This window comes from Sceloporus occidentalis, unplaced genomic scaffold (genome assembly GCF_023333645.1).
Source record: "Sceloporus occidentalis isolate IW3139 unplaced genomic scaffold, rSceOcc1.0.p SCAF_1, whole genome shotgun sequence".
In the NCBI taxonomy this organism is placed as follows: Eukaryota; Metazoa; Chordata; class Lepidosauria; order Squamata; family Phrynosomatidae; genus Sceloporus; species Sceloporus occidentalis.
This window is the reverse complement of record NW_028316981.1, coordinates 19,390,719-19,417,599: the sequence shown is the minus strand read 5'-3', so window position 1 is coordinate 19,417,599 and position 26,881 is coordinate 19,390,719. Positions and strand designations below refer to the sequence as shown.

The 26,881-nt window shown below is 43.1% G+C and overlaps 2 protein-coding genes across 4 annotated transcripts in view; one reads left to right on the top strand and one right to left on the bottom strand.

Moving 5' to 3' along the window:
* Nucleotides 1-6,559, top strand: part of VWA7 (von Willebrand factor A domain containing 7) — a 41,153-nt gene extending 34,594 nt beyond the window's left edge. For 2 of the 3 annotated variants that reach the window (XM_089514960.1, XM_089514978.1), the window contains 3 exons: nucleotides 495-631; nucleotides 2,139-2,307; nucleotides 2,720-6,559. In XM_089514960.1, the coding sequence (XP_089371086.1) occupies nucleotides 495-631; nucleotides 2,139-2,307; nucleotides 2,720-3,136 (723 nt within the window). In that variant the 3' untranslated portion in view covers nucleotides 3,137-6,559. Of the gene's footprint in view, nucleotides 1-427; nucleotides 632-2,138; nucleotides 2,308-2,719 lie in introns of those variants that run through there. The other variant, XM_089514969.1, reaches the window with a different exon arrangement.
* A 3,741-nt stretch (nucleotides 6,560-10,300) lies between these two features.
* The window catches only part of LOC149321043 (suppressor APC domain-containing protein 2-like), a 40,383-nt gene continuing 23,802 nt past the window's right edge, over nucleotides 10,301-26,881 (bottom strand). The window contains exons 3-6 of the mRNA XM_089489678.1: nucleotides 19,125-19,262; nucleotides 16,196-16,297; nucleotides 12,968-13,078; nucleotides 10,301-11,317 (exon numbers count right to left, since the gene is read on the bottom strand). Coding sequence (XP_089345804.1) covers nucleotides 11,195-11,317; nucleotides 12,968-13,078; nucleotides 16,196-16,297; nucleotides 19,125-19,262 — 474 coding nt within the window. The 3' untranslated portion in view covers nucleotides 10,301-11,194. The remainder of the gene's footprint in view (nucleotides 11,318-12,967; nucleotides 13,079-16,195; nucleotides 16,298-19,124; nucleotides 19,263-26,881) is intronic.

Here is a 26,881-nt window from a genome sequence, read left to right as displayed (position 1 = left end):
TGATGGTGATTAAAAAATCCAACAAACAAACTTCTGATGGTTTTCTTTGCCAGGGTTTTTTTGGGCTGTGTGGCTGTGTTCTGAAAGAATTTATTCTTGACGTTTTGCTTGCAACTGGCTGGCATTTTCAGACCCTTCAGACCCTTTCAACCCTCTGAAGATATCAGCCACAGTTGCAAATGAAACATCAGGATTAAATTCTTCCAAGAACATGGCCACACAGCCTGTAAAAACCCCACAGAAAACTATGGATGTTGTCTGTGAAAGCCTTCGACTTCACAAACTTCTGATGTCTTGCTATTTGGGACCAGTTTTCGATATGTGCAGTATGTGTCTGTCACTGCAAATAGATCTGTTTATGCTGTTGTGCTTACCTGTCTTATCATTCAGCAAATAAGCACCTGAGCAAGTCCTCATGCCTTTCTAGGGAGCTCTCGCTTTGCACAATCTGGCTCCAACCAAAGTACTATAACCTACACCCCGGTTTGTTCCAGCTGAGCAGAGACACTCCTGTGTTCCCAGGGAGGCTTGTTTCCATCACTTGGAAGGTCATGAATCCTGGCTCATCCAAGGAGTATGAACTGAAAGTGAGCAGTGTCCCCCAATTAGCTGCCAACATCTCCAGTTCCAGGTAATTCTGAGGATTAAGCAACACTGGAAGACATCAGTTGCTTATGGTGTCTTAGTAAGCTTTAGTCTCATACCCGCCAACATTTTACAAATAAAGACAGGGACATGTGTGGCCAAGATGGCAAAAATTATTATTTGGGAAGAACACACAAGCTAGTAGAGGCTGCAGGACTTTGCTTTTGCTTGATCCTACAGGGAAGAGGAAGATTTCACCCTCCCCTATCCCCTCCTCCCTTTTCCCAACTGAGTTAATTGAGTGTAAATTACTTTTGTAGTTGGAACTCAGTTTTCCACAACTGAGGACAAAGGAAGAAAGTGGGTGGAGGAGGAGGAAAAGGCGATATTTTAACAGCAGTTGAAAAACTTGGGGACAATAGAGGATTAATTGTGCCTGCCAAATCAGGAGGATATGTATGTGTGTGTATGTGCCTTCAAGTCACCTGTCAACTTACGATGACCCCATGAATTTCATAAGGTTTCTCTTAGGCAAGGAATACTCAGTGGTGGTTTTGCCATTTCCTTCCTCCGAAATACAGTCTACAGCATGTGGTATTCATTGGCGGTCTCTCATTTGCCATTAACCAGGACTTATCCTGCTTAGCTTCCAAGATCATATAGGATCTTGGTGTTTAGACCCTGCTTCCTTACCCACAGACAGAGCCTTGCATATTTAACATATGCACTGCAGTCAAGCAAGAATACAGTGTCTTGGAAACTCCTTTATCTGTTAAAAATAACTTTTCTAGACCTTAAGGAAGTGAAGATAGGCTTGAGAAATGGAAACATATATGAGTAAAGCTTGATGTGGTGCAGTCTCAGATGCCTGTGTAAGTAACAGTTTTGGATGCCAAGGCATCAAGATTCATGACTTGGCATAGCTGTAGATCTTACCTCACTATCTTGCAGAGGAAGAACAGACAATGCAAAAACATGTACCTCAAGACCACAAGGCCTGGGATATGGACACTCTTTCCAATCAGCACGATTTCAAAGTCAAAACCTGGCTATTTGACTCTTGCCACACACTCCTGTATTTCTAGGAATTTGTTGGAGTGTCATAGCTCAGTGGCAGAGCACCTGCTTTAAATTCAGAAGGCCCCAGGTTCAACCCCAGCATTTCTAGGTAGAAATGAAAAAGACCCATCTGAATCCCCAGAGCTGTTGCCAGTGAAGTTACCAGACTTACCTGATTCTGTATGTTTTAGATTGCAGCTTCCATCAGCTAGTTAACATGACTAATGGTGAAAGATAATGGGATGTAAAATCCACAAGAACTGTAGGGTATCAGGTCATAGAAGATGTGGTATGGAAAATACTAATGTAGAAAAAGCACTTTTGAGGGGTAAAAATCACTAATGTTTCTGACAAATGAAAGCTTGGATTTAGATAGTCTTCAGAAGCACCTTACAGTCCCTGGTCACACTGCATGTGCCACCCAACCCTGGCAATGACATTAGTCAGGGCCATCTGTCAATACTATTGCATTTAGCATTCTCTCTCCTCTGCAGGCTACAGTTGGGCTTTAACCAAACTACAACAGGGCAGATTTCCCTCCATGTCCCCAATAATACTGCTCCTGGCTCAGTGATCACTGTAACCCTGCAAGCCAACCTCCTTCACCCAGATGGAGATCCTAGTTTTGCACATATTTATCTGCTTGTCATGCCTCTACCTCAGGTGAGTCTTAGATTAAGGAACCTATAGAGGGGAAAGGGACCAGGAAAGCAGGTGGTAACTAGCAAGTTTGGAGAGTTGGAATTGCTCACATTAGAGGTGTATGGGCTGTGTTCTTCTGCCCTTTTATTCTCATCCCCAGTCATTCCATGCACTTCCTCTGCAAACAGAAATATCATTGCCAAAGCAGACCAGAGGCCCATCTCATCTAGTGTTCTGGTTCTAGCAGTAATGGAAGAGACACTACAAAAGTCTGAGCAAAACTCCAATAGCTGTTGCCAGCTGCTTGTTTAATATGGAAAGACCATGCTTCTGTGAGCCCCCCCCCCCCGATGTTTTGCTTTGTTAAAGCCATCTAAACTAGTATCCATCTTCATACCTTGGATTGATTCTTCCTGTTACTCTCCACCTGCAGGTGCAGATCTTTCCTTCCCCACTCTGCAGCGTTGCTTCTGCAGACGGTTCCTGTGGCCCACCTCAATCTCTTTGCCACAGCCAGCATTGGACAGCTATTTTGCGGATCAGGGATGAAGCTGGCATTCGATCAGTGCAAATGGAAGGGGGCGCTATTGTCCCTCACCAAGCTGATGGACCTGCGGAGTTGGTCACTTACACTTCAGACTGTTGCTCGCAGCAGGCCCAGCTGATAGTTACCAACCTTCTTGGAGAGACATATCCCTGCCAGGTGGCAGCACCACCTTCTACACGCCCTGGCAAAGCACTACCCAGGCCTCCTGATGTGAAGGCAAGGGTAGGTCCATCTCCTACTTCAGCCTGGTGGTGTTGGGCATTGCTGACAGTCTTTCTGACAATTGACTGGCTAGGATTCTAAGGCTTCAGGATAACATCTGTCAAATTACACAAGAAGAGCTCTTAAAGCAGAAGATGCCCTCTCCTGGAATATTGTAGCAGTTCACTGAGCTGCAGAAAGGATTTGATTATAGGATGCCAAGCAGAAGGACTGTTCTGGGTGATCGACTCCTGTGGGACACTTATGGTCTGCTGACATTGGTTGGATTGGGATCCACAGATGGTCACTATACAGGAAGCTGAAGGTCCTCCCATTCCCTTGTCCAATCTAAGCTACTCTTAAGTCAAGCTAGATACAGACCAAGCATCTCTACTGTTCATGTGGGTTTATGAAGCTGTCTTCTGTTGGAGATGACTGGGTCTGCCATCAGGCTGTAGATCTCCAAAGTGAATCTGTTGTCTTTTGGAGATTGACTGTTTGAGATCTTTTAACTGGTGATGGCAGGATTGAAACTGGGCTCCTGTATGAAAAACATATGCACTAACACAAAGGTATGACTGTTCTCAGTAGGGAGCACCATAGAGCCTGGTGTGGGGCCTGAACACACAGCCTTGCTGCTACGAATTCTATGCTATGCTATGAATGGCTTCATTAGACTTGGGATTACTACTCCAGCACTCTGAGCTCACCAACATCATCTGCAGTGCCTTTCTCCTATATATCTGTGCCTGTACCTTTTAAAAAACTCTTTGTCCCTCTTTTGAACTCTGAGTCTCAACTTGTCTGTTCCAGTTCTTATTCTGCTTCTACATATCTTTTGCATATCTTTTGCATATACATTGCCTTTTGACCTTGCCACCTGAAGTTCTTTTCCTTTCCAGCCATTGCATTGTTTGCCAGAATGCCATAGGGCAGAAGATAAATATGCATGTAGATTGTCAAGTACTTAATTACATTTCTCTTTAGTGAGCAACAGTTTAAAATAGGCCTACACACTTTTTCTTTTCAAAAAAGAAAGGGTAGACTCACTTTTTAATAGGAAAGGCGACTGTTCAGAAGGAGGCCTAGATTATCTCTGAGAGTCCTTGGCCCCAAAGTGTCTTCTGTTGCTGCTTGGCCCATATTTTGTAGGTGGATACATTACTTGTAGTGTATTCACACTGTACAATTACAGAAATTTGATAACCACTATTATGGCTCCATCCTATTAAATTCTGGGAATTGTAGCTTCTTGAGGTACTTATAATTCCCTGCCAGAGTCCTAATGCTGTAGTTCAGGGGAGTTTCTTAAAGAATCCCTCATCAAACTACAAACCCCAGGATTCCTAAATATATATACACAGCAATTAAAATAGTATCAAAAAGCTGTAATTCTACAGTGTGAACCAAGATCAAAACCTTTGAACTTTTGTTCCATGCGCCAATCTCACTCCTCACAGAGGGCCATTTCCCCATGTATTCCCTTTCATCCAATTCTGAACTGCCTTACAACCCTTGGTCTAAACCATAATTCTTCTCATTAATGTTCTTTTTTAAAGACATCTACACAGGTGGCTATCTTTATCATGTGTTTGAGGAAACTCTTTTATCAAGAGTGAAAATTATGCTGCTTAATAAAAGCTGATTGGAATGAATTCTTCGCCTCAATACATGTAAAAAAAAAAGCAACATCCTTCCCCTCCTTTTTTTTATGAGTACAAGTGTCCTAGTGTAACACCAGGTACAAGCTAAAGTAACGTGTTCATTGTTACTATTCCTAGACTCATTGCCACTGCCTAATCCTCCTACTGAAGAAAGACTGGGGTTTAGTGGTTAAAAAAAATATACAGCTCAGCTAATTACTCTGTTGGTGTCATAGCTAGGATCTTGTAATTTGTGTTGCAAATTGATCTCCAGCTTTCAAACATCTTTTAGGTCTTCTCCCTTAGTGAATAATGTCAAAATGTCTACTTTTGATCAAGGACCTGTTGTATATTTTTGCCATAATAGGTACTGGTGTTTCCTGGAAGCACTTGTTTAAATTTATAGGGGATACCAGTTCAATCCAGCTCATGGGTCTGGCCATCCACTCATGGGGAAAAAGGCCTTCCTCTTCCTCACAGGCTTATCATGGCCTCCTTCTCTCATTCAGCTTCTCCTTGTCCCCCACAGCCTCCTTTGATTCACTCCTGAAATTTCTTCCAATGCTGTTGCTTGGTGTGCAGGAAGAATTTGTTTTGTTTTGTTTTGCATTGTAGTTAAAATGGTGTTGGACGAATCCTGTAGATATTCCCTTGCCTTGTAATTGGGGGCAAGGAACCAGAGATGTAAATAAGAAATTATGTGTGCATCTACTACTGCAGAGACCTCAGCTTTGGTCAAATCTTCTACTTATTTTCCCCCTCAGAGTTGCCACTTGAGAAATGGAAATTGGGGGTGGGGAAATTAGTACATTTTGCTTCCTCCCATATTCAGCTTTTTAAAACCTTAAATCCTTTCCCATGAATAAAGGTAATTATCAAAATGAAATTCTCCTTCATCTATACTAACCAAACTCAGTGGAACAGTTATTTTTATCACGAAGAGGACCTTGTTCTACTTTCCTCCCATGCAGCTGTTAAAGATGATGACTTTATTGAGATAAAGAGAGAGATACCAATTCTAATTCAGCATCATAATCATGGCTGGATATATAGGGATTTGAAACCCAGGCTTTTAAAAAGTTTAACATACAAAGCCTTGGGCCAAAATTAATAGAATGGTCAGTCTTACTATCTCTCAGATTTGAATTTTTGTTAATTCCAGATCTTTACTTCTGTTGCATGCAGAAATCTGCCCCCACCCAGTTTGTAAATTCTCACCAAAATGAGCTGAATTAAATTTTCCCCTCATCCTTGCAACTTGATTCACATGAATCCCATCCTCTTTCTTTATGTTATACTAATCACAAGTTCATAGTCTTTGTGCCTCACACAATTGGAATTGCACTGAAGTGTGTGAAGGCACATGCAACCCCACAAAAGTAAGCAACCTGTTATTGTGTTTAATTCGATTAGGGAAACATTTGAAAGGCAAAATGTTGACACCTTTCTTCATGTGGGCTCTCTCACCAAAATCAGGTGGAACATCCCACCAACACACACCAACAACTAGAAGTGCTATTAGTAGCAGGTTTCTTGGGAGGCACAACATTTACTCAGCAACTCCTTCACATTTGCTCTGAAGTAAAGGAGAAAAGTGTGAGGAGACCTGTTTATAGATATCCCATGTTCCATTCAGTTTGGCCTTTGCTGGGTTGGCTTCTCTTCCCTAGAATTCCTTTCAACTAAATTTGATCTGTATATTTTTGACTACTAATCCAAATGGCTCTTTCTATTTTTATGCAAATTATTTTTTTATTTCCAGATGTTTAGTTTTTGGATGTTCAAGACTGATAGGTTTCTGTTTATAAAGATAATTATGTTCATAAAAGATGTCTTTCCTTTTTTTTAGTGTGTTGTCAATAAACTCAAGTGAAATGCAAAACAGGATGGTTGAGCTCCTTATCATTACATCATCATCAAATCATACAGTAGTTTTATTGGGTAGGGGGCTTTCTCCCACCTTCTTTGTTCCTCTCTTTTCTTTTGTGGAAGGGCATACTTTGCAAACCAGGTCAACCAAGTCAATAATTCAGCACATTCAAATACGTTTGCTCTTTAATCACACAATGATTTCAGTCCTTTTCTATATATTAACATCAAAATAAATACAAAATTATTAAAGAAGAGAGTTAGAGGACATGGGTGCAACTGAAGTAACGAAAGGTCAATGTGCTAATACAGATTTAATTTGATGGCTTTTTTTAACACAGTGAGTTGTGTGTTGTACCTTTCGACCCAACAGAGGGAGACAGAGGCTTATGAAATGGTGAATGATTTCAGCATGGGTGAGAAAAGGTATTCAAGTCACCAACTTGTGGTTTTAAAAGAACGCCACCTGGAAGGTGGGCTGGACCTAGCAGGTTGTCCTGAGTGAAGGGATGGAGGACGGTGCTACAGGGAGTGGGGTCACTAAGGCAAGAGCATGGTCTCAATCTCTAACTACCAGGTTTATGTAACAAAACAATCCAATACAAGATTAAAACCATGTGGAAAAGTTTAAATGTCCTAAGGATTATTAGGGGGTATTCACACTTTTGTCCTGAAGAGATCCAGATCTCTGTGGTGATGCAATACCAGATCAGTGTTCCCACAATATTTTGTGTCTCTGAATCTCTCCATGGCATTTTAACCCTGTTGCCATTCATGCTTGCCATTGGAGAGATTTAAAATGGAGGTGCCCCCATTTTTGGGAATGATATAGCACAATCCAAATCAACTTGGTAGTGTACTCACTCTATCAAAGATGTAGGTCGTTGCGACTATTAGAAAAAGAGCAAGTGTGAATGCCACAAAAATAACCTGGTTTCACACCAGGTTATTTTCGTAGTGTGAATGGGCCTTAGTATGTGCAAGTGTGGATATAAACTCAGGCAAGGAGCCCCATGGGGACACAGATTGAAAGAGCCTTTTTTCTCTCATGTCCCCCTAAGCAGGCTGGGCCCTACTTTGAGGCATAGGGCCTATCTGTATGGCACGGGCCAAATAAAATTACTTCCCCCACAACCTCTCAGCAGGGAGGTTGGACAACAGCATTGCAAACAACATGGTGTAGTGGTTTGAGCATTGGACTCTGGAGACCAGGGTCCAAACCCCAACTCAGCCATGGAAGCCCATTGGGTGACCTTGGGCAAGTCATATGCACTCAGCCTCAGAGAGAAGTAATGACAAACCCCCTCTGAAGAAATCTTGCCAAGAAAACCCCATGATAGTGGGGTTTCCTTAGGATTTCCATAAGTCAGAAACAACTTGAAGGCACACAACAAAGACTGGACAACACATGGCCTCTTCAGCACCAGAACTGGGGTATACCCCTCTTAAACTGTAGTAAAAACCCTGGGCGGCTCTTTAAAATGTGTCCTGGTGAGCCACCTTGTGCCACTGCCACTGCCACCAATTCCTTGCTCTAAAGTCAGAACAAAGCACCCATTTGATCATCGCTGGGCCTATTCCTCTGACCTCAGAGCAAACTGATCCATGGTGGCAGGGGATGCACTGGTTGGCTCAGCAGAACACACATATGCAAACAGTCACCTGTAATGAGGATTAGGGCAGCTATGGGGCCAGGATACTCTGGAGTATCCTGGCCAGTGCAGACAGGGCCATAGTGAGGCATCTGGCTCAGGCAAGAGATGCTGAGTGGAGCAGTAGTGGCAAGCCCCAAATGTTACTCTAGATCCCTCTGGCCCTCCCCATCTCTGTCTTCCATCCTCTAAATGGCTCTGTTTCCCTCAAGTGTACCAGAGGACCCTATACCGCTGACACCCTGTCAGGCCAGTCACTTTCTGTACATAAAATGGACACAGGCACTGTCTTGTCCCTTGCCTCGGGCAGAAAATTATTACAGGTAGCCCTGGTCACATAAGTAGTACAGGTAGCCCTGGTCACATAAGTAGCTAACTAATCTCAAAGGTGCATGGTGATGCCACTCTTGTTGTTTTTGGTCTTCAATTGGAACCAGCCATGCCATTCCGTTTTCTCAGCTTCATGGCTGTTGCTTTTCTGTCAGCTGAGGATCCTCAGAATAACATGACAAGAACTGCCTCATTAATAAGGAAGTCACCTCTTCAAAGAGAAGATCAAAAAGAGGGAAAACAGCAGATTGGCATCAAATCAAATCAGAGGAGACATAATACTGTAAGGGTGTTTGTGTGTGTGCCTGCAACATTCATCTAATGATTATTTGGAGCAGAAACATAATGGCCTAGATTTTTTTTTCTTTAAAAGGGATTGCAGAGTTTGTATAAGCCAACTCTTGGATATGAGGGCCGAGTTTCACATTTTTGCTCAGCTGTGGGATACCCTCTTGGATTAGGCTTCCCCAACCAGAGAACAAGTACCTAGCTCTTTGACTTGATGTGCAGATGAGTGACACATGATTTTCTGATACGTAGTAACAGTAGTAGAATAGTGCTTATAAAATACTGCCCTGCACTGTTATAGCACAATCATTCCCGTTTTACTGCTGTGGGTGCCTCCTGTGGCATTCTGGGGTTTGCAGTTTAGTGAGCTCTCAGAGCTCTCTGGCTTAGAAGTCTAAATGCCCCTCCCTAAGCTGCAAATCTCAGGATCCCACAGTAGGCAGCCATAGCAATTCAAGTGAAATAACAGCACTGTAACAGTGTTAATTGTCCCTTTGGACTCTGGAAGACAAAGGTTTGGATCCCTGCTTAGCTATCCTTGGACAAATCCCCTTCCTTTCTCCCTCAACCTCAGAGGAAGGCAAACATCCTCTGAACAAATCTTGCCAAGAAAACCCTGTGATAGGTTAGGGTTGCCATACCTGAGGACCTCCAAATTGGGACAAATGTAGGACAAGGTTTAAAAATGTAGGACTTTTTAAAAAAATTTCCTGGCTAGGAAATTTTAAAAAAAAGGTCCTACATTTTAAAACCTTGCCCTCCTCCTCCTCCCCGGCTTGGGAGGAAGCCTCGGCCTCCTCTCAGGCCAGGAAGGGGCGCGGGGACTGCCTGTCATCGCGGCCATCACCGCGGTGGCAAGCGGCCTCCTCCTCCTCCCCGGCCTCGCGGAGGCCTTGGAGGACCCCACGATTGCGGAGCCGCCTCCAAGGCCTCGCTGGGGCCTGGGAGGGAGCCTCTCAGTGGCCAGAGCTCCGACCACGGAGAGCCCTCCCAGGCCTCGGCGAGGCCTTGGAGGATCCTGCGGCCGGAGCTCTGATTGCAGAGCCGCCTCCAAGGCCTCGCTGGGGCCTGGGAGGGAGCATCTCTGCGGCCGGAGCTCCGACTGCGGAGAGCCTTCCCAGGCCGCAGCGAGGCCTTGGAGATCCCGCGGCACGTGTGGGGGCGGAGGTGGCCGCGGGCAGTGCCATCCTGGTTTTGGCACCAAACCGGACCGGGACTGGGACGGCACCGCCCAAACAGGGATTGTCCCGCCTACAGGCGGGACATGGAATCCCTATGATAGGTTCACCTTACAGTTGTCATAAGTCAAAAGCATGCATCAACAAAAACAATTACCTAAGGCAAAGGGATCTTGTAGCACCTTTGAGACTAATTGTAGAAAGGAATTTAGCAGAAGGTTTCGTAGGCTTGGTCTACTGCCTCAGATACTTCTTCAGATACATCTGAGGAAGTAGACCAAGTCTATGAAAACTTATGCTACAATTTCTTTTGCACAGTTAGTCTCAAAGTGCTACAAGATTCCTTTGTGTACTGACATTTCCACACTGATTACAGACTAGCAGGAGTATCTCTCTGAATTCAACTATCAGAGGCAAGATCACAGAGTGTAGCAGCCCTGAAGAGGATTTGCATACCCAGCCTTTGAAAGAAGACCTTGAAGGGGCTTGGTATGAAATTTTGCAGTGGGTGTGTGGGTGTGTATGTGTGGGTGGGTGGGTGGGTGGATGGTTTGATGTGAAGACAGAAAATGACATCACTTTGGCATATAGGAGACAACACAGAGAATGCACACAGATACCAACACAGAAACACTATGAAGAAGATGCCACAAGGGTGTGTTCTGGAATCCTGCATCACTGCCATTATGCTACACAGACTCCTCAATTAAGGGGGGAATGTTTGCACACTTGCACCTGAAGTAAAAACATTTGAAGCATGTTAGTCCTAGTTGGGGAGGTCAGGAAAAACATAATTCCTATCCTCATTCTCCTTTGTTGCCTTCGACTTCAATGGCCCTTTGTTTCCAGGTTTCCATGTTTGCAATGCTCTCTTATCTCAAGAGATCTCCCAGGCAAAATGTGCAGCAATGCAAATACAGTGGGTAGATGCACTCATCAAGTCCATAGTCATGCTTTCCTTATAGGTGGCATAATACATTCCGTTGAAGAACTGGGCTACTCTACGGAGGAACAATTGCTGCAAGAGCCACATGATGAGGCAGATGCAATGACTTGAGGAGAAACCTCCCAGGCCAGAAAAGTTTGCCAGAAAGATCGGTCCTTCATCTTGGGCTCAGGGAAAGAAGTGATATCACAGGCAATGTGGACACAAAAGGTGACAACACCATGTTCGTGCTCTACCAGAAGTGACCCGGTGGTTCAGATAAAGGTGGACTCCTTATGGCTGGGTAGTCGGTAGCCTCGGCTCTCCTTCAGTTGTTTGCAAAGTGCTGCTTTCTCTTGCTCCAGCTGGGCAATGCGGTCGCTTTTTTCTGACACTTCCTGTTAACCAGGCAGACACCAAGTGTTATGACAACACCACCATTATTCTCCCAGTGCCCCCAGACCCTGTGGAGGACATTTCCTTGTCCTGATAGCAAGAGTTGTTGATACTTTTGTTGTGTGGACCCATGCCAGTCCCTCCAGGTGTCCCTCTTGAGTGCCACCCAGTGCAGTCCGCATCCCTCGCACCTCCCTTATGATGCCACTGCACTATGGAAGGGGGGCCATAAACTCCTAGAGAAAGCCTTCTCTGACACTGCACAGTCAAATTATTTAATTTGGGGATAGACTTGCGAGATCTATTTCAGTTTGCTTGGTTCCCCCTCCCCCCTGAAACCTCTTATGAGAGCCAGAGAGGGTCAAAGAAGGCAGTTTGTCTAAAGGACAGTTGGGAATCATATGGCCTTCCATATGCAGTTGGAATGCATCTGCTCAATGCAAGAGCTCAGCCACTGTTTTATAACGGATTGAAATGTATTTATTAAGTGTTAGACAGGCATATGTGAATGGGGTTTCAGGGGTCAACTGGAAAATGTTGACCCCTGAAATATTGTTCAGAATCTGGTCTCTGAGTGGTTTGTGTCATTCTGCCCCATGACTGAGATAGCTGCAGGACAAGCCCAGCAACCCACTACCATGGGGACAGATCTTGGAAGTGATGCTTGAAGAAGTCTGTATGAGACAGCCTGGACTGTGAGATCATCAGGAGAGGCCTTCTCTACGATTATCGCAAGCACAGTTGGTGGGGATGCTGAGAGGGCCTTCTCAGTGGCTAGCCTAGGCCCTGGAACTCCCTTTCCAGGGGTATCAGAATGGCCCCCTCCTTGTTAGCCTTCCATGGACGGGATAACATAGGTCCAAAACATACAGCAGAAATAATCTGGTTTGAAACCACTTTAACTGCCCTGGCTCCATGCTATGGAATTCTGGGAAACTGTAATTTGTTGTGGCCCCCAAGCAGAACTCTGCTCCAGTCAGGGGCCACAACAAACTATAATTCCATAGCATGGAGCCAGGGCAATTAAAGCAATCTCAAACTGGATTACTTCTGCAGTGTGGATGCAGCCTCACACAGGCTTTTAAGGCAGAAAGTTTTTAAAGAATAAGCTAGGTGGTGATATATTGTTTTAATTGAACTATTTCTAAAGATCTTTTCATCTTTTTAATTGCATTTCATTCTTTTAACTTGAGGTATAAATTGTTCTAATACTTTCAATAGTTAAGTGTCATTTTAATCTTCATTTTTGGTATGTTTTTGATTGTATTGTTCTTTTAAATTGTAAGCCTTCGTGTCCCAGTTTTTGGAGGAAAAAGGGAAAGATGCAAACAAATGTTGTCGTCATCATCGTCACCACCATCAGCCTCTCTCTCTCTCTCTGTGTGTGTGAAGGTGTGTGTATGTGTGTTTATGTGTTAAGACGTGATATGACAGCCCTGTTTAAACATATGAATATTGTCATATTGATGATATTTGTTTGTTTGCTGCTCCAGAGAACAGGACCCAGAGCAATGGATGCAAGCAACAGGAAAAGAGATTCCTCCTAAACATTAGCGTTCCTGCATGGCAGGGGGTTGAACTGGATGGCCCTTGTGGTCTCTTTCAACTCTATGATTCTACGATTCTATGTATCAGCTTCTGTCTTTTCTTACCTTGATCAGCAGGTGGTTCTGTTCCTTCAGGACAGTGACTGCTTGCTGGTGAAATTCCTTCTTTCCTGGTGGATAGAGGGGAACCCCCAAACCACTGGGTGGAACTTCAGGCTGGAGAAGGGGACAGAACACATAAAAATGATTTCTCCTCCACCCACTACTTCCCTGATGTTACAAGGCAAAGCAGAGATGAAGAAGATTTAGTCAAGAAGATCTGTAGTTTGGAGATGGACCACAAGCATGCAGTGCAACTTTCATGAGATGAAGCACTGCAGCTTTAAGTAAGAAATATCTTTAAAAGGAGAATAAAGTGTTTGGCTCCAATCAAAATTTTGGCTATAAGGCAAGATTTCTAACTGTATTTGCTTCATACTATGCAAGCCTCACCTCTCAAAATCAGGTGTCGGGGGAAATTGGCCCTAGGTACAGGGAGTTCTATGCAAATCCATGATGGTCAAACTAGCTAACCTCCATTTAAACCAGCATCCTTAAATATATGGGCAAATGAATTTTTTATATGAATCTTGTTTATGATTTTGCTGGGAGTATTGCTATTTTTGCTGATGGACAAGAGTGGTCTGTTATCCAACAAGCTTCAATTGAGCTTTGAACAATTATTCCTTTGGACTACAGCTCCCCAGGTGAGTAGGTCCCAGTCCAAAAGACATAGTCTTAAAAAATAACTTTCCCATGCTCTGATGATAAGAGTCATATAGTGTGGGCATGAATTACTGTTCTTTCTTTGAAAAAGTGACATCGGTTTGAAGGACTGTGTATCCCAACTCTAATTTAAAGATGAATGCCCCCTAAGAAAGAGGAAGAAAAATAGAGAAGCTTGATATTCTGTGTGAACAGTTAGCAATGGCTGGGCAGTAAAGCTGAGAACTTACTCAGCTCTCCTGCTCAGTTTCCCCCACTATGGTGAGATGTTCAGTATTTGAATCTACACCCAAACTGAATCCATGCCCAAAGAATCTACACCCAAAGATGCCACTGCAGTTGTCTGTCTTCACATTGTTTCCCACTTATGGTGACCGGCCTAAGGTGATCCTATCATGGGGTTTTCTTGGAAAGTTTTGTTCAAAAAAGGGTTGCCTTTGACTTCTTTTGAGGCTGAGAGAGTCTGACTTGCTCAAGTCACCCAGTGGGTTTCTATGGTTGGGTGCGGATTCAAACCCTGATCTTCAGAGTTCTAGTCCAATGCTCAAAGCACTCCACCATGCCGGCTCTTACAGATATACAACAGCATGTGCAAATCTTATGTACATCCCAGTCCTTGTTTGTCCTTATCTGAGGGCAATGATTTTCCCATTTTCTGAAAGTATGTAAGGGTGCCACCTGGTGCACTGTTCCCCAAACATCTGCTTTTTCTCAGAAATGGGTTGTGGTGTTCGCTTGTATCCCTTTAAAATGCTGAAGAGATGAGTGGGATGAGGGGCATGGGAAGAGAAAAGAGAGGCCCCAGGTTTGTTTGTTTTTAAAATTAACATTTTAAAAATGTAAATGTTTTTAAATTTAATTTTTAAACATTTTTTTAAAAACTATTTTTTTTAAAAAAAATCTTTAAAAGCATCCCATCTTACCAAATTTTCACTTTAAGCACATGAAACTATGTACATGGAAATACATTTAGGCTGTGCATATGATATTGTAATTTAAAGGCATAATTACACAACTGCATAATGTCGTAACTGTTATTATGTTCAGTGATATGGGAATTACGATTTATGAATAACATTAGTACACAAACCCAAACATTACTAAAGATTCTGTATGCAGTGGTGTAGGAGGAAGTCAGTGTGTGTGTGGGGGGGTGACACCATGAGTTACTGCACCGAGTGACATCAACCCTAGTAACACCACTTTTTGTAAGCGGATACCATAGAGGAGGCAAAGGTGATTCCAGATGTACTTATGCTAGAAACAGAAATGTATCACAATAGAACCCATATTTCCTTTCTCAGCCCATGTTTAGCCACTTTAGTAGAGGCAGAAAACTGAAATTACATCCTCATTGACCCTCACAAATGTGAGACACTCTCAGGTAACATGATACTGGGGAGGAAAGAGCAACTCACCCATCCCACATGGAAGAGAATTTCACATGCCTGAATCATCTGGCCTCAGATCAAGGTGTGTCACAGGCCCTGTCCTGCACTCCTTAAATGGCTCTGACTGCAACTGCACTGCAGAAATAATACAGTTTGACACCACTTTAATTGCCATGGCCCAATGCTATGGAATCTTGGGATTCGTAGTCTAATGTGGCACCAGAGCTCTCTGACAGTGAAGGCTGAATATCTCAGAAAATTACAAACTCCAGAACTTCAGAGCAATTAGCCATGGCAGTTAAAGTGGTGTCAAACTGCCTTATTTCTGCAGTGGAGATGCAGCCTCTACACCAGGGGTAGGCAACGTGCGGCCCACGGGCCGGATGCGGCCCGGCAAGGCCTTGGGACCGGCCCCAGCCCTGTCCTGCCGCCGATTGCCGCCGAAGCCTTTGGCCTCTCGCGTGAGGGCGTGGGGCCTTTGGCCTATCAGGAGGAGGTGAGCAAGGGGGGGCAAGCGGCGGGCATGGGGGGCAATTGTCTATAGATGCCTCAGAAACATGCATTTATATTAACATTTTAAAAAAAATCAGCATTTTTTTTGCGTGTCCTCCATTTTTTTTTTATAAACAAGTGTCCTCCATTTGAAAATTTTGTCCCACATTTGTCCCGGTTTATTTATTTATTTAATTTTTAAAAATTTTATTTAATTATTTATTTTTTGGCTTCGGCCCCCCAGTTGTCTGAGGGACAGCAACCCGGCCCCCGGCTCAAAAAGGTTGCCTACCCCTGCTCTACACCCTTAGAGCAGACAGAAGAGATTGCACCATGGCCAATGCTAAAATGTAAGATTCAATTGTCTCTATAGTTTATTTTTGTATATGGTGTGTGTGGTGGTGGGGAGAATATCCAAGACCAGCCCACACAACCACAGAGACATAGTCCACAAGGAAGTTACTGTGTGCAAGATACATTAAAGTGAACAGAACAGAAAGAGCACCACAGATGCTCATTTTTATGACGTCTGCACAGATGAACATATACAGTATTTGGCCGGTAAAATATGCCATTTCCTCTTCTGTCATCTCTTCATAGTATATTGTTCAAATCCTCCATTTGAGGCAGTTTACTTCAGAGGAGGACCACCTTGGATCCCCATTCGCTTATGCCATCTCCTGACCTTTCCGGAAGTGGTGAGCAAGTTTTTCAAGCAGAGATTCACTTCCTGGATCCTGGCCAGCAGCAGGCAGCTCTGGTTGGAGTAAGGGTCTGGAAAATAGCTCTGCAGCCATGTTGAACAAACGAACAAACAGACAAACAAACTAAAATCAGCACTTGGGATTCAACTGTATTTCACATATTGTAATCCCCAAAAGAGAATTAAAAATGATGTCTTGAACTGAATAATTTTAAACCGTTTATACTCTGTGTAAAGATATGTGTGGAATTAGTTACACACCTGTGCATGTATAGCTGAAATAATCATATATTTTCTTTCCTGTACCTGTAAAACTAGGGGAGGCAGGAAAAATTATGGATATTGAGATGTTGTTTAATTATACTTCCCACCATCCTTAACCACTGGCTGTTTGCTGGGATTGATATGAGTTGTCATTCAACAACATCTATATCTTACTGATCATGGTCGTCATCATCATCATCATCATCATCATCATCATCATCATCATCACTCTGCATCTCCCTTCCTTGGATGGATGGCCTACACTAATGGAAGGTCCCACTGCTCAGTTTTCATGGATCCCTCCCTTGTCCCTGCATTCTGGCATGTACAAGTCAAAAAGTTAGAAAGGACCATGAGGGATGGTTTAACTAAGTGTGTGGAAACATCTTTTAAAGAAGGGCAAAGTAATCTCCAAAAATTGTTGGACTGCAGCTCCCACCAGCCCTGAGCCAGCCAAGGCAATAGTGAGGGCTGTTGGGAGTTGCAGTTCAGCAACACATGGAATGCCAGCCTTTGCCCAGCCATGCTGTAAAAGGAGGGAAAGGCTTATAGCACTTAAAGACTAATGTGTCTATTTGGCAGAAGCTTTTTGTGGATTATGGTCCACTCCTTTGTCCATAAACCTGAACTGAAAGTGTACATAGGTTAAAGACAATCAACAAATATGGGCAAAAGACAGGCTGGGAGACTGGAGACAGAGGATGTGGCTCTTAAAATTGCAATTCCTGTTGTTGCTCAGAAATATGAGTTCTGTTAAAAAGTTATGGTTTGATGTCACTTCTAATTTTATTTATTTATTTGGAGTACTTATACTCCACTCTTCAGCCACAAATTTTAGTCCTCAGTGCAGGGGTGCAGCTACAAGGGGGAGAGATGAGGGCATTACTCCCCAATAAAGAGTCCACCTTTGGAATGAAATTTTCCTCCAGTCCTCAAATTTCTAGCATTGCAAAGAGCAAAATACTGAAACTGGTTCTCGCCTAGAAATTTGCTATTTGATGTGTTCATATTCCCTGGGTCACTTTGTCTACCCCTTTTTCTTTGGATGCTTAAACTGTAGTTCCAAATGCTCAGCTGGCATTTTAAGTTACTGCAATGATAGAAATTTGTGGACTAAAAGAAAATTTCACTGGGGGGGTTCTTATCAGGGGCTAATGCCCTCATTTTGCCCTCTGTAGCTGGGAAAATCCCTACGTATGTGACATTTTGTAGCCCCTTCATGCAAGAATTCCACACGCAGCTGATAAGGAAACAAACACGTGGGCTCTAATGGAAATGCTAAATCCACATGGCTCTTCTGCTTCATGGGGCTCTTCCTACTTCCTTTCAGCTAAAATCCACAAAACAACAATAACGTTATTGCTGTTGTTGTGTGCCTTCAAGTCATTTCCAACATATGGCAAACCTAAGGTGAACCTATCATGGGGTTTTCTTGACATGTTTTTTCAGAAAGGGTTTGCCATTGCAATCCTCTGAGGCTGAGAGAACTGCCCAAAGTCACCCAGTGGGTTTATATGGCCGAGGCAGAATTTGAACCCTGGTCTCCAGAGTCCTAGCGCAACGCTCAAAAATTAGACCAACCAAAATACATAAAACACATGTTGCAAGCTTTGGAAGCTCACCATACCTCTTCATCAGGCAAAGGCATTAGAAATACAGGGAAAAGATAAAAAAAATGATATTAGAGTTACAGGCCTACATTTTGTCAAGACTTATTAGTGTTCTCAGTTAAGATGGTATGGAGGGATATCCATGTAGGCAAAAGCCCTGTTGGTTATGCAGGTTCTGGGAGACAAAGGAAATAAAATTAAAACTCCTTTAGCAACACAAAAAGACACTTCCTTCAAGATCCAGGCTGCCTCTGTCTATGTTTCCTTCTGAGTGTTCCTGAATGCTTATTCTATTCTAAAGGGAGTACAGTGGACCCACCACATTTGCTGGGGTTAGCGGCACAGGACCCCCATGAAAGTGGGAAAATCGCAAATAAAATAACACAATTTTTTACCTGAGAGAACACCCCTCTAGGAATCTCTAGGTCCTCCAGTGTGAGTTTTGGCAGAAATTGATAACAGAGGCCTCGTTCCCACTTACAGAAAAATCGCTTTCCGATCAGAATCGATGGATTGATTCGACATCAGATCATGGTTCCCACTACATTTGCCTCAATCGCATTTTCTGGCATGGAATCAAATCAAAATAACCCACTTGTGGTTCCCATTCACAAATGAATCGGTTCTATTTAAACCGGTTCCTGAAGCAGATAATCTTGGCCTCATTTAAAATCGAATTGTGAAATCGAATCCAATTCGGTGCTGGTTTCCACTTGCTCAGATTCGATTTGGTTGCAAAGAAGCAGAAAAAACCAGCGTCAAAAAGATGTGGTTTAAATGGGTCTAGAGCATGGCCCCCACTTTCAGAATCGCTTCAGCATTTGGATTAAGTGGGAACCATGCACCTTTAAACTGGTTTATACTGAATCACAATCTGGTTTAAACAGTAGTGGGAATGAGGCCAGAGTCACCCTGGAGGATTTGGAGATTCCTAGAGAGAACATATTGTTTAAATCCGTGAATAATTAAATCCGCAAAAGTCAAAGCCACAAAAGTGGAGGGCCAACTGTACTCAACTCAAGTGTGGCATTACTCACTGCCTCCTCTCCCATGTGCTTGTGGCGCCTCTGGGCTTCCAAGAGGTGGTGCTGAAACCAGTCACGCACCCGATCCACCATTTCCAAGCCATGCAACAAGGCATCCCGTTCCCGCTCCAGCTCTTGCATCCGCTTTAGCTGTAAGACAGAGAGAAAAGAATTGACAAACAGGATTTTCCACTGTAGTTTGTTTGTGTGGGTGCTTACCAGAGCTCTGTTGTGTAGCACTCTGGCCTTCAAAGTAGAAATGAAATGAGACCCTTTTAAAGGGCAGGGGGGCACTTTGGATAGCAAAATGTCTCAATGAAGTAGGGAAAATCACAGCTCAAAGTGGTATAGCAAAGAAGCGATTTGACAGCAACTAACATCATCATCATGATCATCTTCATGTTCATCATCATCATTTATATGCAACCTTTCTCCCAGGACAGGGCCAAGGTGGCTTAACAAGTACAAACAAAGAACCCAGGTTCCCAGGATTTGGGGAACCAGGACTAAGGAAGAACAAATAAGCATTCCCCAATCTGTGTGTCTCTAGATTTACATGTTGGACAATAATTTACAGCATCATCAGCCAATATGATGGCTGGCTCAGGGATTCAAGGAATCATCCAAAAAGTAATTTTTCTGTAGCCAAGTTACATTATATTTGTAGCAGAAAAAGGATAACCTCTCTCCTTTTGGAGTGGTGAATCCACTCCTTCATGCATCTGAAAAACAAGCTGGTTTACTTTAACATGATTGTTGCTGTTGTGTACCTTCACGTCATCACCAGTTCATGGTGACCCTATCATGGGGTTTTCTTGACAAGGACTGCTCAAAGGGGTTTACCTTTTGCCTTCTGCTGTGGCTGAGAGAGGGTGGCTTGCCCAAGGTCACCCAGTGGGTTTCATGGACAAGTGGGGATTCAAACCCTGGTCTCCAGAGTCATAGTCCAGTGCTCAAACCACTAGCCACCCTGGTTCTCTCAGCATGAGCTTTAGGGGATCACAGATCTACTGGATCAATACCATGAAAGTTCTGAAAGACCCTGCTGGATTCCTTCACCCGCCCTCCTTCCCCCCCTATTTTAATGCTGAAACACAGTTATTATTTTGAAAACTATTCCTTTTGCAGTATGACTGCAGCTTTTTTATTACTTTAAAATTTCCAAACAGTGGCCAGCCTCATCCTATAGTTACCTTTTGTACAACAGGTCAGTACATTGCAGTAATCTAAATTTTTAAAAGTTATTTTTGTTGTTGGTGGTGTTTGCCATCAAGTTGGCTTTGACTTATGGTGGCCCTATGAATGAGAGACCTCCAAAAGCCCTGGTATTAAAAGGAAGTAATTAATCAACATAGTGTAGTGAATTGAGTATTAGACTACCGACTCTGAAGTTGTTGTTGTTATGTACCTTCAAGTTGTTTCTGATTTATGGTGACCCTATCACAGGGTTTTCTTGGCATGATTTGTTCAGAGAAGGTTTTGCCTTTGCCTTCCTCTGAGGCTGAGAGAGTGAGACTTGCCCAAGGTCACCCAGTGGATTTCATGTCTCATCTGGGAATTGAACCCTCTGGAGACCAGGGTTCAAATCCCTACTTGGCCATGGAATCCCACGGGGTGACCTTGGGCAAGTCACACTCTCTCAGCCTCAGAGGAAGACCAAGTTGCCAAGAAATCTCCATAAGATAAGGTCACCATAAGATGGAAATGACTTGAAGGCACAGAACAAAAAGAGAACGAAAAAGCGAATGATTAGTTTTAAACAATTGCTACTATAACTGTTGCCACTTTTGTGAACTTTGAAATGGTAGCTAATTATTTTTTCAAAGTAACTTTCCAAGCACTTCAAACTGCACCCATTTTTACGGCTATCAGGAAGAAGGAGAATCTGGCTGGGAACTACATTTATTTAGTTTTCTCCTGCTGTACTTATTTTTCTTTCCTTTTCAATGACAGCATTGTACATACAAAGTAAAGATTTAAAAAGGCAGCATCCAACCTCAATGAGGTTACAGTATAAATGCTGATGAGATACAAAACAGGGAAAGTGGAGAGGTGTGTGTGTGAGAGAAAAGGATTAAGAAAAGTATGACTGTATCAAGGAAACACTATATTGTGAAATTCATAGAACAAGGTGATTAAAAGCTTTAACAGAGAACAAGAATTAAAAAAACACAATAAGAATCATTTTGAGGGTAATTTTGGAGGAAGAGAAAGATGGGAGTCACTGCAAAGGACAGACGATCTTGATGGAAGCAGGATTATAGGCAGCAGAGGGAAGTTGGATTTGCAAGTGTTTTATAAATCACAGGAAGATGCATATTTAGAGACAAGGGTAGAAAGAAAAAGGTGGGCCACCAGATCCCATCTGATCTTAGAAGCTAAGCTGGGTCAGCCCTTGGTAGTACTTGGATGGGAGAACACCAACAAATACTGTGTACTGTAGGCTATATTTCAGATGAAGGAACTGATAAAAGCACCTCCGACTATTTCTTGCCAAACAAAACCCTATGAAATTCATGGGTTTGCCATAATCTGACAGGTGACTTGAAGGCACAGACACACAAAATCAGGACAGAGCACTAAGAATATGAGATTTTGGCTACTGGCAGAAATGGTTCCAGAAACCAAGACTGACTACTAAATTTTAATGTAAAGTTCAATATAATTTAAAATCACACCACTCCTAGTATCAAAATGAGTAGTCAAGGTAATCTACAAATGCAATATTCTCTCTCGGCCCAAAATAATAATAAAAACTGAATACTATAACAAAACATCACTTTACAAAAATATCACGACAGAATAAAGGACTGAAGAAACCAGCTATCAAAAAAGCAGAAAATCCATTTTTACTCCCAACTAGGTCTACTGAATCAATTGCTTTTATGTATGTATCGACTCACTATTCCACAGTTGATTCAATGGATCTACCCCAGCTGAGAGAAACCAATGGGATTTCAATCAAACCTCTATCACAAGAAAGTGCCAAGGGGCTCAGCTTTGTTTGGGGGAAAAAGCCGGGGAGATAAAGGCAGACGGAGCTTGCTGAGAAGGGCATTCCAAAGTCGAGGTGCACCAAAGAATAGGCTGTGGCATGTACGAGAAAATCATGTTCTACCCACTAGGCGAAACATATAATACCAGGATCCCATCAAATAAACCTTGGTGGATAAAATTATTTGTGTTCTAGCCTCTGTACACAATTCATTTTAGAACAAGAGTGGTTGACTACAGAAGGTGTTGAGAGGGCATTTCACTCCCCAGCAGAACCATTGTGAAAATTCTCACAAAAATTAGTGGGGGAAAAGTTTAATTTCTTGAGATTTGGGGAAAATCACTAGGGAGGTTTCAGAGGTTGTAAAAGTGGGTTGGGCCACACTTTGCCCATTCCTGTTTTAGAATTACAGTGCTGACTCTGTAGGTGAGGTCACTAGAAAGGTGGGAGCAAGTACAGTTGGCCCTCTGTATCCACGGATTCTTTATCCATGGATTCAACCACCCATCACTTGAATATATATATATATTCCAAAAAGTAAACCTTGATTTTACCATTTTATATAAGGGGCACCATTTTACCATGCCACTGTATTTAATGGGATTTGAACATCCATGGATTTTCTCATCCACTAAGGGGGGGGGGTTGTCCTGGAACCAACCCCCAATGGATACCAAGGGCCCACCGTCTGTCTTTGTTGGCTTGGGAGGTGGCCCGCAATCCCAGAATGCCTTGCCCCCCCCCACCACTCACCCATAAGAAGAACTGCAGTGCCTCCAGACTGCTGAGGGCCGTGCCCAGTGGGACGATGAGGATGGTGTAGCCTCTTTGGACTGCCATCATGGCACTGTGGTGGCAAGAAGGCAGCAGTGCCCAGAGCAGGAGGGGCGGAGGCCGGCCTGGCATTCCAGCGAGGGAGGAAGGCTGCCTGCGATCCCCCCCACTCGAGGAGGGCAAAGTCTTTGAAACAGTTTTCCTGCTTCAATGATGAAGATTTTTCCCAGCCGCCTACTCCACCACTACTGTGACCACATTTTCTCTAGTTACAAGTCTACAATGGAGAGCAATGCTCCACGTGCTTCTTGGGTCTAACCCTAGAACCTCACACTTGAAAGACTTGAAGGCCCTCTTGAGGTCTCTTCCAACTCTATGATTCTACAAAGGCCTTCATTCCTTCAAAACCCTCCCCACTTCTCCTTCGACCTCTTCCAAATTCTTCCTCAGACTCTTTGGGAACCCGTCCTCTGCCTCATTGCATCTTCCTTTCCTCTTGCCTTCATTCCCTTAATGCCTTCCCAGGTCTTTCATACCCATCCTTGAATCTCACCATAGGGTTCCCTCACCCCACCCTGTCTCCCATCCCTTCCTCATGGCTACTTCTTCCCTCAGCCCTTGTCTCCTTCGACCGCCCTCTCACCCCTTCCACACTTCTCTGCCAGCTTTCTTCTCTGTCACTCCTTCATATTCTTCTCCTTCTCCTCTTTGACAACAGGACTTCCACCTCCACCCTTTTGTACTCCAATCCTTTCTTTTCTCCCTCTCTCCACTCCTCTTTCCCATTCATGTTCTTCCTTCCAGTGGCTTTTAGGGCTGCCTGATTTTTCTGTAACCCCCTTCGCTAACTCTTTCCTTGCCTTTTTTCCTCTGCTTTCCTCCATCCCCAAAGACCCCTCCCCTGCCAGCCTGCAGGGATAATGTCAGGCCTCAAACCTCCACCCTCCCCATTTGACTCCATTTTGCTGAACTCAGCAATTCCCAGTGCAGTGTGGGATAGACATTAAAGCCTCAGTTGCCTTGGACAATGGGGGGCCATAATCCCAGCCTTTCCGGCTGGCCGAATGAATTTGGGGAACAGGGCGAGGTGAGCAGAATGAGCTGCTTTGCCATGGGATTAACTCCTTCGGATGAGGAATGTCAATTTTTTTGTATCCTCTGAACCAGCTGGCCTGCACCTCATCTCACTCACTCTTTTTATCCCACTGTTCAGACTCTACTGGGAACATGAAAATGTCTAACCACTTTATTAGAATCTTCACATCCAGGACACATATCCAAGGGTACAGTAGCTGTGTTGGCCAAAGCTGTTGCAAAGTTCAGTAACATCCAAAATCCACAAAACAGTGATACTTTTATTGGACCAACCAAAATGCACTAAATATACGTTGCAAGCTTTCAAATCTCCTGCCTGCATAGATACCTCTCCAGACCATCTTCACTCCAACAAGATCAACAACATCTTGACAAAATGCAAGCCTGTGGCTAACGTTGTCCATTTTTTCCCTCCTCTTGTATGATTTTCAACACCTTTGCCTGATGAAAAAGCCAGTATAGCATCAAACATGTATATTGTGCACTTTGATTGGCCCTATAAAGGTATCACTGTTTTATGGAGTTTGCACGTTATTGAAGTTAAGTAGTGTAAACTTAAAAAGTAAAAAAAACCCAGATAAAATGAATATTAAAATATCAGATTACAAAACAACATTTAATATCCCTTACTCTTGGTTGTTGTTGTTGTTGTTGTTGTTGTTATATGCCTTCAGGCCAACTCCAATTTATGGCAACCTTATCCTGGGGTTTCTTTTTGTGTGTGCAAGAGTTAGTGAATGGAAGTTTGCTTTTGCCTTTCTCTGCTGAAGAGTGTGACTTGCCCAACATCAGCCAGTGGGTTTCATGTTCAAGTGAGGATTTGAACTAGGGTTCCCCAAAGGCCTAGTCTAAATAGTTTATCTTATGGGAGGCAAAGCACCCAAATCCCATGGATAAGTGGGGTTTAAATTCTGGGAATATCCCACAAGAGTGGGATTGTTTTCAGACATGTCAGGCGATGTTGACATTAACCTGACATTAACCACATTACGATTTTCCCGTAGTTAAAAAGCAGCATGATTTTGTGGCTCTCTGCACAGGTTAATGTTGCGTTAATGCTCAAGTCACGTGACTCCAGTTCAATACTAATTTCCAAGATACTTTTTAATTAAAACGCACACATGTACTTGCAAATACTTGCTGGGATTGCATTATTCACTTCCCCATAATGTACAATTTGCCCTGAGGCCATCTGTGGTTCTTGGCTAAACCCTTACTCCTGGCAGATCCATCTCTGACTGTACTTAGGCTGCCTCTGACTGTAGCAAACACGGATAATTATGTGGAGAGATCTTGCATATGGTATAAAAAGGAGAAATAAAATATGTACAAAAGTCTATGTACATTTTAAAAAAAACGTGAGCAGCCAAAATTGCTTATAATTGAAAAATATATTGAAGCATGCTTTAGTCAACAGGGAAATCAGACCCTCCAACATAAAAACCAGGACACATGTAGCCAAACAATATCAGAGAGTGGTCAAGTTGGCAAAAGCTATTAATGAGGAAGAACAAACAAGCTAGGAGAGGCTGAAGCACTTTGCTTTTGCTTGAGCCTATTGGGAAGGGCAGGATCCCACCCTTCTTCTCCCACATGCTACGCTGAATGTGAACTACTTTTGCACTTTGAACCCAGTTTGCAGCAACTGAGGTAAACTGAAAATAAATGAAGGAGGAAGAGAGAGAAACTTGGACATTTTTAAAGCAGCTGAGAATGTGGGACAGCAGAGGATTAACCAGGATTGTGCCTTCCCAGTTGGGACAGTTTGAAATTATGGAAATTGTGTACAAACATGCACAGACTAAGGGAGATGTGTGTGTGAAATGCACATGAATTTCTTCCTCCTGTAATTAAGAATGGCATGAGAATGCAGGTGGAATTCAGAGGAACAAAACCAAGGTTTTCCCACATCTCTTCCTGCTTGTAATAACTGAAGCTTCATAGTACTTAAGTCTTGGCATATTATTTTCATCCTTGAGGCAAAAAACCTACAAAATTCTTGGTTGCAACTACACTCCAGAATTAACACAGTTTGTCACCGCTTTAACTATGATGGCTCAATACTATGGAATTCTGGGATTTGTATTTTCATGAGCTATTTTACCTTCTCTGTCAGAGAGCTCTGGTGTCACTACAAATCCCAGTATTCCAAACGATGGAGCCATCACAGTTAAAGCAGTGTCAAATTTTAATTCTGCAGTGTGGCAGCAGCCTCTGTACAGGACAGCTCAAACCAGTTGCCTGAGGCAAGGGGCTCACTGGCTAAAGGACCAGACATTTCTCATCTCAGAGTCAGTTCTGGTGAGATATTTCACAAAAACAATGAAGAACAATAACAACTAAACAAAAAGCATTGCTCTTGCGAGTGGTCATCTTGTGCAAACAATGTAACATAGAAAAGGTTACTCATGGAAGACTGCTTGTTCCTTTCATAAAATGAAAATCTAAAGCTTGCCATTTTCCTGTTCATGAAAAGGAGTCAGTTAATGCACACAAATCCACTGGTTCTGTGTTACACATCTTACATAAACAGTGTACTTCGCACATGAGTAGTGTCTTTGCACCAGGCAACCTTTGATTTCTTGCTGATTGAAACCCACTGTCTATAGTTCAAATGGGAACTAATGTGGTACAGGGACTGAGTCTCCCTTATCCAAAATGCTTGGGACCAGGACTATTTTGGATTTTCTTTTCTTTTGGAATACCTGTAATTGCATATATGTACATAATGGGGTATTTTGGAGATGGGACCCAAGTCTAAACACAAAATTCAGTTTTGTTTTATATATACCTTATACACATAGCCTGAAGGTAATTTTATATAATATTTTCAAATAATTTTGTGCATGAAACAAACTTGGCATACACTGAACTATCAGAAAGCAAAGGTGTCACTAATTCACTT